Below are 15,390 nucleotides of genomic sequence, written 5' to 3' on the forward strand. Positions count from 1 at the left end.
CTAAGCATCAAAAAGAATAATGATAATAGATTGTAATATGCTGAATAACACACACAATCCATGAGTCTACAATGATAAAAAAATTTTTAATAGGGGAAAAAGAAGAGAAAACTATTTTTAACATAAGAATGCCAACTAATAAATGTAGAAGGAATAATAGAAATAGCAAACCACCATAGTAATAGTTGATTCAGGCAAGAATCAATGAATGCCAGCTCTATTGGGTGAAAGATTATTAGAGAACAGGGTATTTACACAGTTTCAAAGTATAATATCACAGATTACTTATTAATTACAAAGGGCAAAGGGCATCTTTACAACAAAAAATATGTTAACATCACCAATAACAGAATAAGCAGACATCATATACTATCTGATTTGATGCACTGAGAAAGACACAATGTCACCTATGTAGCATTCCCACCAAAAACATATAACCAAAGTCTGCTCATGAGTAAGCAGTTACATGAATCCATATTGAGAGCTATTCTACAAAACTGGCCTGGACTATTAAGAAAAGTCAACATCACAAAAGAACGAAAAGAAAAGAAAAAAAAAAGGTTAGAGAACTGTTTTAGATTTTGAGACTAAATTGATACGACAAATAATCCTTTATTGGAACCTACTCTGAAAACTTAAAAGCTATAAGGGAGCATAATTGGCACAACTGGGGAATTCTGAATATGAACAGTATATTAGATAATAGTATTGTATCAATGATAAATTTCCTGAGATAACTGAAGATTATAGAAGAATTCTTTGTTCTTGGAGACATCTTTGTTCTTAGGGGACAACTGTTGAAACATTAATGGTTAAAGTGCTATGATATTCACAACTAATTTTCACATGATTTAGGAAAAACCGTGTTGTGTGTGTGTGTGTGTGTGTGTGTGTGTGTGTGTGTGTGTGTATGTGTGTGAGAGAGAGAGAGAGAGATAGAGAGAGAGAGAAAATATAAAAAGAAAGCAAAAATTCAATGTTAATAATTGGTAAATATAGGTGAACCATATATTTACCAATTAAATATTAAATATAAATATAATTGGTAAATATTTAATATATATTTAATATATAAATATATTCATTGTGCTATGCCAACTTTTTTATAGGTCTGAGATTTTTCAAAATAAAAAAAGGAAATCAATATTAATCAAAAATAATATGAATTCAAACTATAATCTTCAGTGTTTATAGCACATAATATGGGCTCAATAAATAATTGAAAGAATATTCTAGAATTATTTCTTTAAGCACATTTTTTACCTAGAAACAATTGTTAAAGAAGAACTTATTCCTGAGAGAGCCCTAGAATTAAATCACCAGCTCTGGTGAAGTCTGGCAGCTGGTTCTGTGTTATTTTTTTCGTTGTTGATTTTTGCCGCTGTGCCACAACCTATCATTATAACTAGATTCAAAAAAGTATTAACACCAAGAAGAGGTAGTAAATAATACATATGTTATGTACGTGTAAAAGTTTTGTGCTTTTACTTACAAGGTGTTGCCATCAAAGAAAATGAATGTCATCTGAAAGAAGTTGAAAAAATATCTAATTCTATTTGACTGTCAGCTAAATAACATCTTTTTTATCAAAAAAAGAATGACAGTAAAAGTATTTCTAATGTTCTTTACCTTATAGAGATGAAATATTTGAATTAAAAAAGTTATCATCTAAGACCAAAGTTTAATACTTTTTAATAAAGAAGGATTAGAATAAACTACCTTTTGGATATTTTATTGATTCAGAAGGACAGTTACGGTTATAGGCCAAAAAGAAAAGAAAGTAGACTACTACTTCAGCTGAACACTATACTCAAGAAAATATGATGAAGAAAATGAAGGGAAGCTAATTGCTCCATTATAAGTAAAAATGTCCCTTGTGGCCTTTTCGTTCCTATAAGAATTTTTAGTGCCTTACACAAGTAACCATTGGGTTAAATAATTATTTCAAACAGACTACATATTTGTAGTTTCTTATAAACAAAAAACTAGTTTAGCTTTTTAATTGTAGTGAATTCCATATATAATTATTCACTGATATGGAAACCTGATATACAGAATTTCACCATTACAAAATTTATATATCAAGGAATTAATCAACTCTGACATATACTACCTGAAAATTCTATACCACTAAAGAAGATAATTCCTTTTTTGCTTTTACCAAGACATTTTTCTCAAGTTATCAATACTATATAAATTAAATATTGTTTTTCATTATTCTGGGGAATCAATGTCAGAGAAATAATAATTGTTGTGACATTAGATTGAGAAAAAGGAGAAGTAAAATAGGGATTGGGTTTTTGTTGTTGTTGTTCATTTGTTAAATAGTGTTTTTATCAAAATCTTACCTCATTAATTGAAGCCTGGCTTGGGAAAAATGCTGTTAACAGTGTTTCCTAAAGCTTCTTACCTATAAAGATCACTTCTTGGCTATCATTCCGTTAACACTTTCTGATTCCTATTGTCTCCTCAATTACTACTAAATAGCATATTGGAAATTACTGAGAAAAGTAGAAATCCATAGATGGAAATTATCTTTAGAGCCTGACTTTTAGAAATATATTTATAGTAATGAGAGCTTGGATAAGTTCTAGTGAGTAGAATTTTGTTAATTGAGAAAAAATATTTTTAACAGTTATTGTTGCTCCTTTCCTCACTAAAACTGTGCTACCTTAGATTTTAGTGAAAGAGCTGTCAATGGTCAATATCCCTATATATTTCTTTGTTTAATGCAAGTAGAAGTCTAGGATGAGCATCAACTAAAATACTGTGTATTTCCTTGCTACTTGCCTCTTGCATGAATGTGTTAAATTTATGGATAATTGAGTAATATAATTAGTTGGGTTCTGATCAATCGATATAGTATGGATTCATGTATACACCTTCTTTTATATGTTCTTATATACTCTTGTAGTCACTTATTTTTAATTTTTAAAAATGTAGTAATTGTAATCAACTTTTATTATACTTCATGTAAAAGAATTGTATGTCAGAGAATAATGAAGCTCACCCCCTGCTTCTCATGATTTCTCTTTCTTTTATTTACCCTCCTAATAGAGGAGAATAGCTTCCTTAGTTCTTGAGTGTTGTTATGTAAAGGTGAAGTGAGTGGTGGGAAAAGTATATCCAAATACTATGGTTCCTGATATCATTCTGGTTTCAAATCTGTTTGTTCTTCCCTTCGCTGACTGGAATACAGCTGAAAAAATATGAAACTGCTTCTATTATGATGAATTTAGCAATTCTAATTAGCTAAGGATTAAGAAAACTGATGAGCAGAGGTACACTTTGAGCTAGAATGGAGCTTTTACTATACTATATTGTATTGAACACTTGAGTACCATAATACTCACCTCAGTCAACTGAGTGTTCAGGATGAATTAAAAAGTTCACACAGTACTCCCAAATAATCTTTTTTTAAAAAAAGAGCAACTATCAGTAACCCCTGGGTAACTGACCACATCAAAGCTAGCAAGATTCCAAAGATTTTTATTAGAATCCAGTCCTGATTTTACAAGTCAAGTGAAAGGGTTCTAGCTGGCATCTTTATGAATAATTTCTTCTTTCAATTCCTACCAAGTATAGTTACTTGTATTTTAGAAGTCTTATTTAAGACATTTAAAAGATATTAAATTATCAGAGAAGTTATTCTACAAGAATAAATCAGGTAATAGCAGCACTCACCCACCTTCACTAACCAGCTCACTATTGTCTGACTGTTTACAAGAGATGATCTTCTCCACTAGTTGGTTGTAGCTGCAGTTACCAACAGCTTTTACAATGTCATCAATCTAGAAAACAAATAACTGTCTCACTAATCATGATAAGATTAAAAACAATAACAAAGAAACCCATATCGCTCTTCAGAGTTTTATTCTAATACAATGTTAAATATACAAATATTTCTTATGAAAAAAATCAATACCCAACAATTTCCAAATTTGTTTATAGCTATAACAAAATACTGTTTAGCTGTATTTTAATTATGCAAAAAATAATTAAATGGGATTATTACATGCAACTTTATTTCTTAAGGTTGTAAAGATGCATTTAAGTGATTAAAATTAAAAGTAAATTATTTCAGGAGTAAAAATAAGAAAATATCAGGGTTTTTTTTTTTTTCTAAAACACAAATGTTTTTGCGTTTAAAGCAAGGCAAATCTAAAGATATTAATTTATGGGACTAAAGTTTTTTCCATGATTCCTAGCAAAGTATAGTGGAGGTGAGTACACATAACTAACCTTATTTTCCTAAAGAAAAGTTAGTACATATTAATTAGAAACAGTATTTGCTTTATGATTTTTATTTAATCTTTGTCTTTGGAGGTACAGTAGAAAAGTAAATGCAAAGTTTTAAATTATAGGAAAATAAAATTGGGCATCTCTACTCTTTCTCCATTATACTTTGCTTTTATTACTGAAAAAAAAAAATAGGTTTCTGCTGTCTAACCAACTTATTTTGATTGTCCTCTCATCCCTAAAATATATTTATAATTTACATCTACTATTGTTTTAATGATCTATGCATAATAAAACAAGCACAAATTAACACAATTATGTAAAAAAATAAGAGGGCCAATGTTTGCTTTCCACATCCAAATGATCTTCTTGAATACTTATTCTTTGAATACCACAAGTCTTGACATAGATCTGTACTTGTAATACTCTGGACAGTATTTCCCAAACTGGGGAGCTTGTTAAAGGGATCTAAAAGAATTGTAGGCTCAAGTTGCTTCTCAATTGTCTAAGTTTTATTCCAGTGCTGCATTGCAAAGTTTGAGAACCACTGCTCTGCTCTAGGCTGTACTTTATTTTCTTTGTTCCTGCAAAATCCTGGGATAGTAAAAGCCTCTTTAATCATGCAAGTGGGACTGATGGTTGGTTGAGAAGATCAGTTAATTGAAAAAGCAGTGAATTGTACAAAAGATTATATACATGTCTTAAACATTTCATGTTAACTAAAAACACATGAATGTATTCACTTTGCAATCTTTTGATGCAGAGCCTAATAAGGCCTTTTCTTTAAAAGAAGGTCTTTTGGCTATGAGTCTACGTAAACCACCCAAGAGTATGACTTCCAGCTTTCACTCATTTAAAATGAAAACTTAGACCCTTAAGAAGCAATTTAAGGGTGTAATCCCTTTAGATTTTCATTATTTTTCTTAACACTTTTACTGTTTAGAGCAATTTTCTTTAGTGAATCAATTTAATTGTCTTTCCAAAATATCTGAATTTTCAATCCTAAGAAATCCGCAAAATCCACAATAGAATAATAAATACAAGATCAATATAAAAAATGAATTGTACTTCTATAGACTAGCAATGAACAATACAAAATTTCAAGTTTTCGTAGACCAAACCTCTACATTAATATTTCATTCAATTAATTCATTCGGGTACCTTTCATGCACTACTATGTACCAGGTGCTGTTAGAGAAGTACAGACTTAGCAGTGAACAAAATAAATGGTCTATGCTTTCATAAAGTTTATATTCTGGAGCAAAGACAAACAATAAATCAAATAAGAAAAAATATACACGCTAGGCAGTTATATGTAATGGTATGCAGCTATTCTTTGTTTTTACTGTTCTATAGTATTCTATAGTATGAATATACCGTATTATATTTATTCATTCATCTTTTGATAGCTATCTAAGTTGTTCTCAGTTTGAGGTTATGACAAATAATACTGCTATGAACATTCTTGTACATTTATCCTGTTCCACATATCAAGAGTTTCTCTAGGGAATATGCCTTGTCAAATTCCTGAGACTTAGGATATGCTTATCCTCAACTTTTCTAGATAACTCTAAACTGCTCTCCAAAGTAGACAGCCAATTTACATTATCAGCAGGGAACAAGAATCCCCTACATTGCACATCTCCAACATTTAGTATTGTCAGACTTTTAAATGTTAGGCATTTTGATGGATGTATAGTGTTATCTCATTTTGGTTTTAATTTGCATTTCCCTGATGACTCATTTATATGTTCACTGGCCATTTGGATATCCATTTTTGTTAAATTCCTGTTCAAACAAAGAGTAGCTGCAAAGAATAGCTGTTCAAGACATTTGCCCCTTTTTACTGGGTTGTTTATCTTTTAAAAAATTACTTATAGGAGCTCTTTACACCTTCTGAAAATTAATCCTTTGTTCATTATATAACATGCAATCATGTTATATAATGATTCTACTCTGTGGCTCAATTTTACATTCTCTTTATTTCTTTAGACAAACAACTTCTCAATTTTATAGTACTCATGTACTATTGATGTTCATTGTGATTAATGCATTTATGTCTTGTTTTATAAACCTTTTATCATTAAGGTAAGAAATATTCTCAAACTTACAGAGTTTTATCTTTTAAACATCAAGGCACATGGAATAGAATTTTCTGGTGTAAGTTAGGAGAAATAATTTCATTTTTTTCCTAACTGGATATCTAATTAGAAACTTGAATTGGCTATCTAACTAGCTATTTAATTACATATCTAATGGCTATCTAATTGTCTTAGCACCTTTTATTGAAAGAACTGCCTTTCCCTCACTGCTCTACAGTACCCTATTTCTGTCTATAAATGCACGGTCTTTTAGGCCTCTCTATTCTGTCACTGATCTAATTCTTAATTACAATATATAAAATATTTTGTATCTGGAAGAGCAAGTCCTCCCTTCTTATTCTGCTTCAAGAATATCTTGGCTTCTAATCCTAGCTCTTTGCATTTCCATATAAATTATAGAATCAACTTGTCATATTCTGCAACTACTTTCCACAAACCTGCTGGGATTTTGTTTGGGGTTGTATTGAAACTAAAATTTATTTTAGTGAGAACTGACATCTTCATAAATTCAGTCTTGAAATCTAAAATTTCATATGTATAAAAAGAAGGTATAGTCAGGTTCATGAAAAACAAGGACTGAAAAAATGTCATGGACAGAAAGAGACTAGGAAGATAAGATGATTAAATGCAATCTGATACCCTGGATTGAATTCTAGAACAACAACATAAAAATTACCGGAAAAATTGGTAAAATGTAAATGAAGATTGTAATATATTTACTAGTAATGTACCAATATTAAATTTCTAAGTTTTGACACATGTACCAAGGTCACATAAGATTAGGGAAAAAGGGGCGGAGTACACAAGAATTCTTTGTAGTATCTTTGCAACTTTCCTGTTTCTGAAATTACTCAAAAATAAAGTTTATTAAATTCCTTTAGAAGAATGTATGTTCATTAGGTTTTCTTTTCTGTTTTTAGCAATTACAAAGAAATGTATAGTAAAATCTTCCAGTATGATGATCTATCTACTTCTTCTTGTAATTCTATTAAATTTTGCTTTATGTACTTTGAGGTTATGTTATTAGATGCATACAAATTTTATTTTCATTGTCAAAAACTGACCTTTACTCTTTGCGACAGTTCCCAGAGGTCCAAGTAATGAACAGTCAATCAGGGTTTTTACTTTCCAGGTGTCTCCAGGCACATACAAATTTAAAATGATTATATCTTCTTAGCAAATTAAACAATCTATTGTTAGTAATGCTTTTTGACTTAAAGTTTAAGTCTATTCTTTCTGATAGTACTATAGGTACACCAGCTTTCTTTTGATTAGCGATGATACGGCATCTTTTTCCCCTCTTTTTACTTGTAATCTGTTTAACTTCATATTGTTTTATATAGATCTCTTTAAATAGCAAATATATATATACATATATTTAATCCAGCCTCAGAATCAGTCTTTTAACAGGAGCATTTATTCTTATTTATACTTACTATAAGTATTCATATATCTGAATTTATTAAATCTACCATTCTCCATCCCATCAGATCAACATTCCCTAACCCCTTCTTTCTTCCTTCTTTTTGGATTAATTTTTCCCCCTTCTACTAATCTAGAAATTACCCACTATGTTTTCTATTCTTTTTATGATTATTCCAAAAGAGCATTCTCCAATAGCACATTCTGCAATAATGGAAATACTCCAAATCTGTGTTGCCCAATAAGATATCCACTAGTCTTGTGGCTACTGAGCAACTGAAATATGTCTAGTGTAACTCAGGAACTAAATTTTTAATTACATTAAAATTTTAATATCCCCATTTGGCTACCATATTGGATAAAGTTATAAAAACTATAACATCTACTACTACTATCAAAGTCAGAAGTTAATACCCATTTCTTAAACAATTAAGTCTAGACTCTTACTTTCCTCCTATCTTATGTTATTTTTTGCATATGCTAATGTTCTTTATTTAAATCCCAAAGATAATGTTATTATCTGATACAGTCAACATTTAATATTGTTGACTGTATCTATTCACTCTTCCTTCCATCTGGGATCACTTTCCTTCTTTTCAAAATCCTTATTTAGAATTTCCATTAATGATAGTCTACTGGCAGGAAATAATCTTAGTTTAATTAATCTAAAAAATGACTTTATTTTGCTCCATTCTTGAAAGATAATTGTTCTGGGAACAGGACTGTAGGTTAGCCGTTTGTCTTCTTTCAGCACATTGAATATATCATTTCCACTGTCATCCAATGTTGCTCTTAAAGAGTTAGTTAACAATTAATAATGGAGAAATATCTTCTCTGTGACTGAATTCTGGTGCTTACCATCCAAAGAAATGCTGATATTTATTTTCAAGATAATTATTTGCAGAACACATAATTGGAATACAAAGAACTAGAGAGTTCTAAAAGATATCTCATAAAGACCTATGATTTCAAACTTTTGCCTCGTTCGTTTTTCTTTCCCAGCAACAGCATCCTTTTGTAACAAAATGAATAAAATAGATATAAAGCACAGCCCTCAGGCCCTTACAAGAGTTTGAAAACCACTGCACAGACCAGAAAAATCTGAAGAACATATGAATTTAACTGTTTACCAGCAATATATAGCTACATACAGTCAGAGGGACAATCTGAGTCCAACTTTTAAGAACTCAGGCTTAGGTTCCTCAGTCCATCAGCTCATCCTCAAGAATCTAGGCTAACTGGCATTGTCATCTGCCAGAATTCACCATGGCTCACCTTGGAGGTGTAAAATGCTAGACATGTTTAGACTTTTCAATGATATTCTTAGAGACAGAGTGTCAGTAAAAATACAGAGACCTGCTTACTTGTAAACCATCCTTTCATTGCCCAGAATACCAGTTGCTTTTATAATGGACAGGGATGAAGAAACACTGCCAAGTCCTTACTATTGTGCGCTCTCCTTCCCCGTAGTTAATGCATGCTGCATGCAAGCTTTGTTCTATTAAAAAGCCAGGCACTGTTATAAATAATGAGAAATAAGAGCTCAGCCCTAATAAAACATATATTCTAGTGGAAGATTACAGTCAATCGAGTAAAGAAATAAATAAGAATTCTAGATAAGTGGTGAAGAAAATCAAATACGGTCACAGGAGCGGGAATACCTGGAGAAAAGGAGGGTGACTAATTTTAGTAAGTTGGCGAGGAAGGGTCTCTAACACCTATGTGATATGTGCAACCTAAGATCTGAATAATGAGGAACTAAAAATGTTAAGATCTAGAAGAACAATGTGTTGGGAGTAAAACAATGTTCCACAGTGGGCAATTAGCTAGTACAAAAACTCAAGATAGGAATGAGCTTGACGTGTTTGAAGAACAGAAAGGCAGTTAGTGTACCTGGAGGGTAGTAAAAAGGAGAAGAATTATATGAGGTGAATTTTGACAGACAAGCACAGTCTAGACCATACAGCATTATCATAAAAACTCATAAAGATTTTGCATCTCATTTTAGTTATACCGGAGGCTTTCAAGGAAAGGAGGAGAACACAGAGCTAAAGGGGAGGGTTTATTTTACAAAGATCACTCTGAGTGCCAAGATTATTCAATGAGATAAAGAATAATGTTTTCAACAAACAGGAGGTACTAGGACAACTCAATATCTACATGTAAAAGAATAAAGTTGGATCCCTTCCTCAAACCAGATACAAAAATCAACTCAAAATGGGTCGTAATCCTAAACCTAAGCATTAAAACTATAAAAGAAGATACAAGAGTAAATATTTGTGATTTTGGATTAGGCAAAGCCTTCTTAGGTAGGACACCAAAAGCATAAGCAACAAAAGAAAAAATAGATAAACTGAACTTTATGAAAATCAGAAACTTTTGTCTTTCAAAGGATACCATCAAGAAAATGAAGACAACCCACAGAATGGGAGAAAATACTTGCAAATCACATACTGGATAAGAGAGGTATACCTAAAATATATAAAGAACTCTCACAACACCATAGCAAAAAGATAAACAGCCCAATTAAAAATGGGCAAGGGATCTGCAGACATTTCTTCAAACAAGATATAGAAATGGTCATTAAGCACATGAAAAGATGCTCGACATCATTAGTCATCAGAGGAATGCAAACAAATCCATAATGAGATATGACTTTACACCTATTAGGATGACTATAATCAATCTAAAGACAGATAATAATAAGTGTTGGTGAGGATGTGGTTCCAACTCCATAAAGTTACATTAAGCAGTCTTGGGCAGATTTAGCAGTCTGGAGGACTGTGCCCTTAACCTCACAATTTGGCTAATTCCAGGTAAAAATAGAAAAATATAAGTATCGGAAAATATAAATCTAGATTAATTTGCCAAATTAATAAAATTTTACTACACCTATGTTTATATAATTTAATATTTTCTACTTACCTGAGGATCCACTAACCACCCATGGTACAAAGGAATATCAAGAAGATCAAATACTATGCACTCTGGTGTATATTCAAACACTCGAACACCAGTGAATTTTACATTTACATCCAAGCCTGTCTGTAGTTTGTGCAAGATTGCCATAGCATCACTCATATTCTAAAAACAGAAAGGGAAAGGGTAAAAATTAGAAAAATAAAAAAGCAAAGATATTTAAATGCAAGCACATTTACTTCTAATTTTCCATTTTGTCTAATTTATTCATCTCTTCAATTTTTATTATTAAGTACCAGTATACTATGTGCCAGGCACTAATCTCAGTTCTAAATATATAATAGTGAATAAAATAGACAAAGTTCCTGATCTCATGCAACTAACATTCTACTGTGAGAGACAATATGTAAATATGTAATATAATGTCAAGTATTGGTAAGAGAAATTGAGCAGGATAAGGATGTACAGAGTGATGGGGTGAAGAACCTATTTTAGAACAGAAAGCCAAAAGACAAAAATTTCCAGTCAAAGAGAAAAGCCTCTCCCATTTCTAGGCATATATCCAGAGGAACTGAAAACAGTACCTTGAAGAGATATTTGTATACCCACGTTCACTGCAGCATTATTCAAAAGGCAGAGGTAGCCTAACTGTCCATTGACAGATAAAGAAAATGTGGTATACACATACAATGTAATATTATCCAGCCTTAAAAAAAAGAAAGAAATCCTATTACCTGCTACAATATGGATGAAACTTGAGAACATTATGCTGAATGAAATAAGCTGTTGCAAATACTGCATCATATCAATTATACGAGCTACCTAGAGTTGTCAAAATCATGGAAACAGAAAGTAGAATGGTGGTTGTTGGGCTGGAGGGAGGAAGAGCTGGGGAACTGTTCGATGGGTATAGAGTTTCAGTTTTACAAGATGAAAATGTTCTAGAGATCTGTTTATAAAACAATGTGAATACAGTTAACACTACTGAATTATACATTTAAAAATGGTTAGGAAAGTAAATTTCATGTTATGTTTTTTAACCATAAAAAGAAAAAAAGAAAAACAAATGAGCTATCAATCCATGAACAGATATGAAGGAAATATAAATATATATCACTACGTGAAAGAAGCTAGTCTGAAATGGCGATATGCTGTATGATTCCAAATGACATTGTGGAAAAAGCAAAATGACGGAAACAGTAAAAAGATCAGTGATTGCCAGAGGTTAGGAGGAGGGAGGGATGTATAGGCAGAGCATACAGGATTTTTAGGGCAGTGAAACTATTCTGTAGGATACTATAATGGTGAATACATGGCATTATACATTTGTCCAAACCCACAGAATATATAACACCAAGAGTGAACCCTAATGTAAACTATGAACTTTGGGTATTATGTGTCAATGTAGGTTCATCAATTATAATAAATGTATCACTCTGGTACTGGATATTGATATAGCGGGATGTTGTGTGTGTGTATTGGGGGATAGGCCGTATATGAGAACTCTCTTACTTTCTACTCAATTTTGCTATGACCTTAAACTGCTTAAAAAAAAAAGGAGGTCTCTTTAAGAAAGACATTTACATAGTGACCATTAGTAACCAAGCAAAATATTGAGTCTTGGGAAGCTCGGGGAAAAACGCATTCCAAACAAAGTGGACATGAGTGCAAAAACTCTGATGCAGAAATGAATTCAAAACTGTCCATGTAGAACAGCAAGGAGTCCAGCATGGTTAGAACAAAATAAACAAAGTGGAAAGTGGTAGGAGATGAAGTCTAAAGGAAACAGAGGCTGGATTACAAAGACTTGTTGACCAAATTAAAGAATCATTCTGTCTACATCAGTTTTCTCAATAAATATGGTCACACAAGTCTGTAATAAAGAATATTTTAAAACATGTTTTTCTAAGTATTTTTTTTACATTAAATAGGGTGAAACAAAAAAGCCAATATATAAAATTTAATAAAATTTTACTGAATCCCTACTGTTAATCAGACACTGTGCTACATACTGAAGATATAAAATAGGAGCAGACTATAGCCTCCTGGAGAGCTCATAGTAGAAAAGGTGGACATGAAATAAATCATTTTATATTAAAACTCAGGACTCTCTGAAATCTGAAAAAGACAAATTTAGGTCAAAAGAACAAAGTTCTGTTTTACTAAATAACAGATAAAATTCCATTCTATGAGACTGGACAAACTGACAACAGAAATTACTAAAATATTTATAATTTATGAATGAGTAATTTATAACAAGATAACATCGTTAAATAGTCTTTGGCTTTCATCAGTTTCCCCTCTTTCTTATAATTATATAGTATTAAAACAACTAAGTAAATACTGTTTGATAGTCTCCATAAAAATTAATAAATATAATATAAATAAACAAATTTATAAACAAAGAGTTTAAAAAGGTTAAGATTTTTGTCATTCTGTTCCTAAATCCAAATTATGATAATATTATAAAATACAGATCCTAGGAATAGTTGCTTACTTCACAAGAATTATTATTGATTCCTTTAAGCCACTGGTAAAACTTTTAGAATTTTTCTCAAAAGTACTTCTAACATGGTGAAATAGTTTTAATCCAAATATAAATATTTGTAGTCATTTAAAAACCTGTCATAAACACAAACATAGTGTTTTCTTGGGTTGTCAGGGTATCTATCATTAAGTAAAACTGGGAAAATATGCTCTTTTTTACATTATAACTTCTAGTAAAGAGGTTTTAATTAGGAAGATGGCAACTCTGCATTGGTCTTCCAAAAATTTAAGCTTGAACATTTCTGCTCACATAAAATTATACAAAAAAACACACTATTATATCATGCCTGTGGAACATTAAATACCAGCTTATACTCAGCTATAATAGCTTGTTACATACTACTCTCAAAGCTAATGGTAATGTAATCATAATACCTTATAGTTTTAGAGCTTATTTTAAATGCAGGGTACTTTTGTCTGCCATGTTTATAAGAAATGCAAGCAGTTGTTAGATATTGTTTGTTTCAACTTTGAAACAGAATTTTACTTTCAACCATTTTTCAAGATTACATCACCTTAATGGAAGCGTATCCTGAGACTGCAAGATGGACTTGAAACAAACAAAATGCTGATATTTAGATTTTCTCAAGACTGTGCAACAGAAGTAAAGTGAATTTTGAGATTGAGTTGAAATTACAACTATCATCCATAATTTCTAATTTCAAGTTTTCATATTAATCAAAACAGCCTCACTGATTTCAGTAAGAAATGACATAAATTTGATAAATAATAGAAATTGAACTGTATCATCTTATAAAATATCATTTACTGGTTTTATATATTGGAGGTTATCATAAGATTTTATTTGAAAAGAGGTTTCTATTGCAAAAAATCTTTAGAAATCATTGCTTTAAGCTACAAATTTCAATAGAATGTAAACGATTTAGCGTATCAATTTGGCTTTAGATACAGATTTCTTACCTTACACAGTGATGCAATGCAACATGTTAGCTTTTCTATTCTATTAGGACTAGATTATTTAGACATTTAAATTCAAGAAATTTTGAAATTTTGAAATGAGTTTTGCTCCCTTTTTGGAAATTGATATTAGTAAAAGTATATAAAAAAGCTTTGAAAGTAAATATAAAGGTTCCAATGATGTCTATTTCTTCTCTGGTTGAGACTTCCTTCCACTATAAGTACCTGATTTCTTCTTGCCTTCTACTGTTAAAGGAAGAACACTGAAGAAAAGGATGCTCTGCTTGCGTTCTGTTCTTTCTGATCATTTTGAGCCTAGTAATCCCTCCTATATTACAGAACAGAATCTCTGAAGAACACACTAAGAAATGTGGACACAGTGAAACTACGAAACAGCAGAGTCCTAACTGTTCTAATGATATATCCTAGAAATAATTTGCTCGACTTTCTCCTAAACATAACTTAATTATAAAATAAAAATAACTAAAATGAGGAAAAATGAATCAATGACAAAATCACTTGAAAGTCAATTTTACCAGGAAAATACCAGGTTATCATTCTACATAGTCCTGTAGAATGATATCTATGCTTCATTCTATATAGCATGTATATTCATATAAAACTGAGAGCAGCCACTGATAGAGACCCATGAATACATACATCCATTGGTTAAAAATTACATATTTTAATGTGACAAAAAATTATTCCTATTACCTGCTCATAGTTTAAACGTTGAATTTCTGAAATTTCTTTTGGCTTTGCATCAAGCATGTAATCTCCTGTAAAAAGAAATTGTAAAGTTATCTTTTTAAAATATTATTTTTTTCTGATTACAAAGGTAATAGATTTTTTAAAATGTTTATTTATTTTAATTAGTTTCAAGCATACAATACATTGGTTAGACATTTATATAGTTTATAAAATGATCCCCCTAATTGCTCCTTCTCTCCTCTGGTTTTCTACCTAGCTAATATATTAATGCTAACTGCATTCCCTATGCCATATTCCTCATCCTCGTGACCATCTATCAACTACTAATTTGTACTTCTTTAACCCTTCACCCCATTCTCCCGGTCCCCCAACGCCCCCTCCTCATTGTCTGTCACCAGATTGTCTTCTATATTTGTGTCTGTTTTTGATTAGTTTATGCTTTTTGTTTCTTAGATTCCACATATAAGTGAAATCATATGGTATTTATCTTTCTCTGTCTGACTTATTTCACTCAGCATAATAACCTCTAGGT

The 15,390-nt window shown here is 31.2% G+C and overlaps 1 protein-coding gene across 2 annotated transcripts in view; it reads right to left on the minus strand.

Annotated features, from left to right (window-relative positions):
• MINDY2 (MINDY lysine 48 deubiquitinase 2) overlaps positions 1 to 15,390 on the minus strand; it is a 62,536-nt gene that overhangs the window by 25,115 nt on the left and 22,031 nt on the right. Inside the window, exons 3-5 of one of the 2 annotated variants that reach the window (XM_025038840.1) lie at positions 14,862 to 14,926; positions 10,689 to 10,847; positions 3,689 to 3,791 (exon numbers count right to left, since the gene is read on the minus strand). In XM_025038840.1, the coding sequence (XP_024894608.1) occupies positions 3,689 to 3,791; positions 10,689 to 10,847; positions 14,862 to 14,926 (327 nt within the window). The remainder of the gene's footprint in view (positions 1 to 3,688; positions 3,792 to 10,688; positions 10,848 to 14,861; positions 14,927 to 15,390) is intronic. The other variant, XM_006920321.3, reaches the window with a different exon arrangement.

Source organism: Pteropus alecto, unplaced genomic scaffold, assembly GCF_000325575.1.
Source record: "Pteropus alecto unplaced genomic scaffold, ASM32557v1 scaffold86, whole genome shotgun sequence".
Lineage (NCBI taxonomy): Eukaryota > Metazoa > Chordata > Mammalia > Chiroptera > Pteropodidae > Pteropus > Pteropus alecto.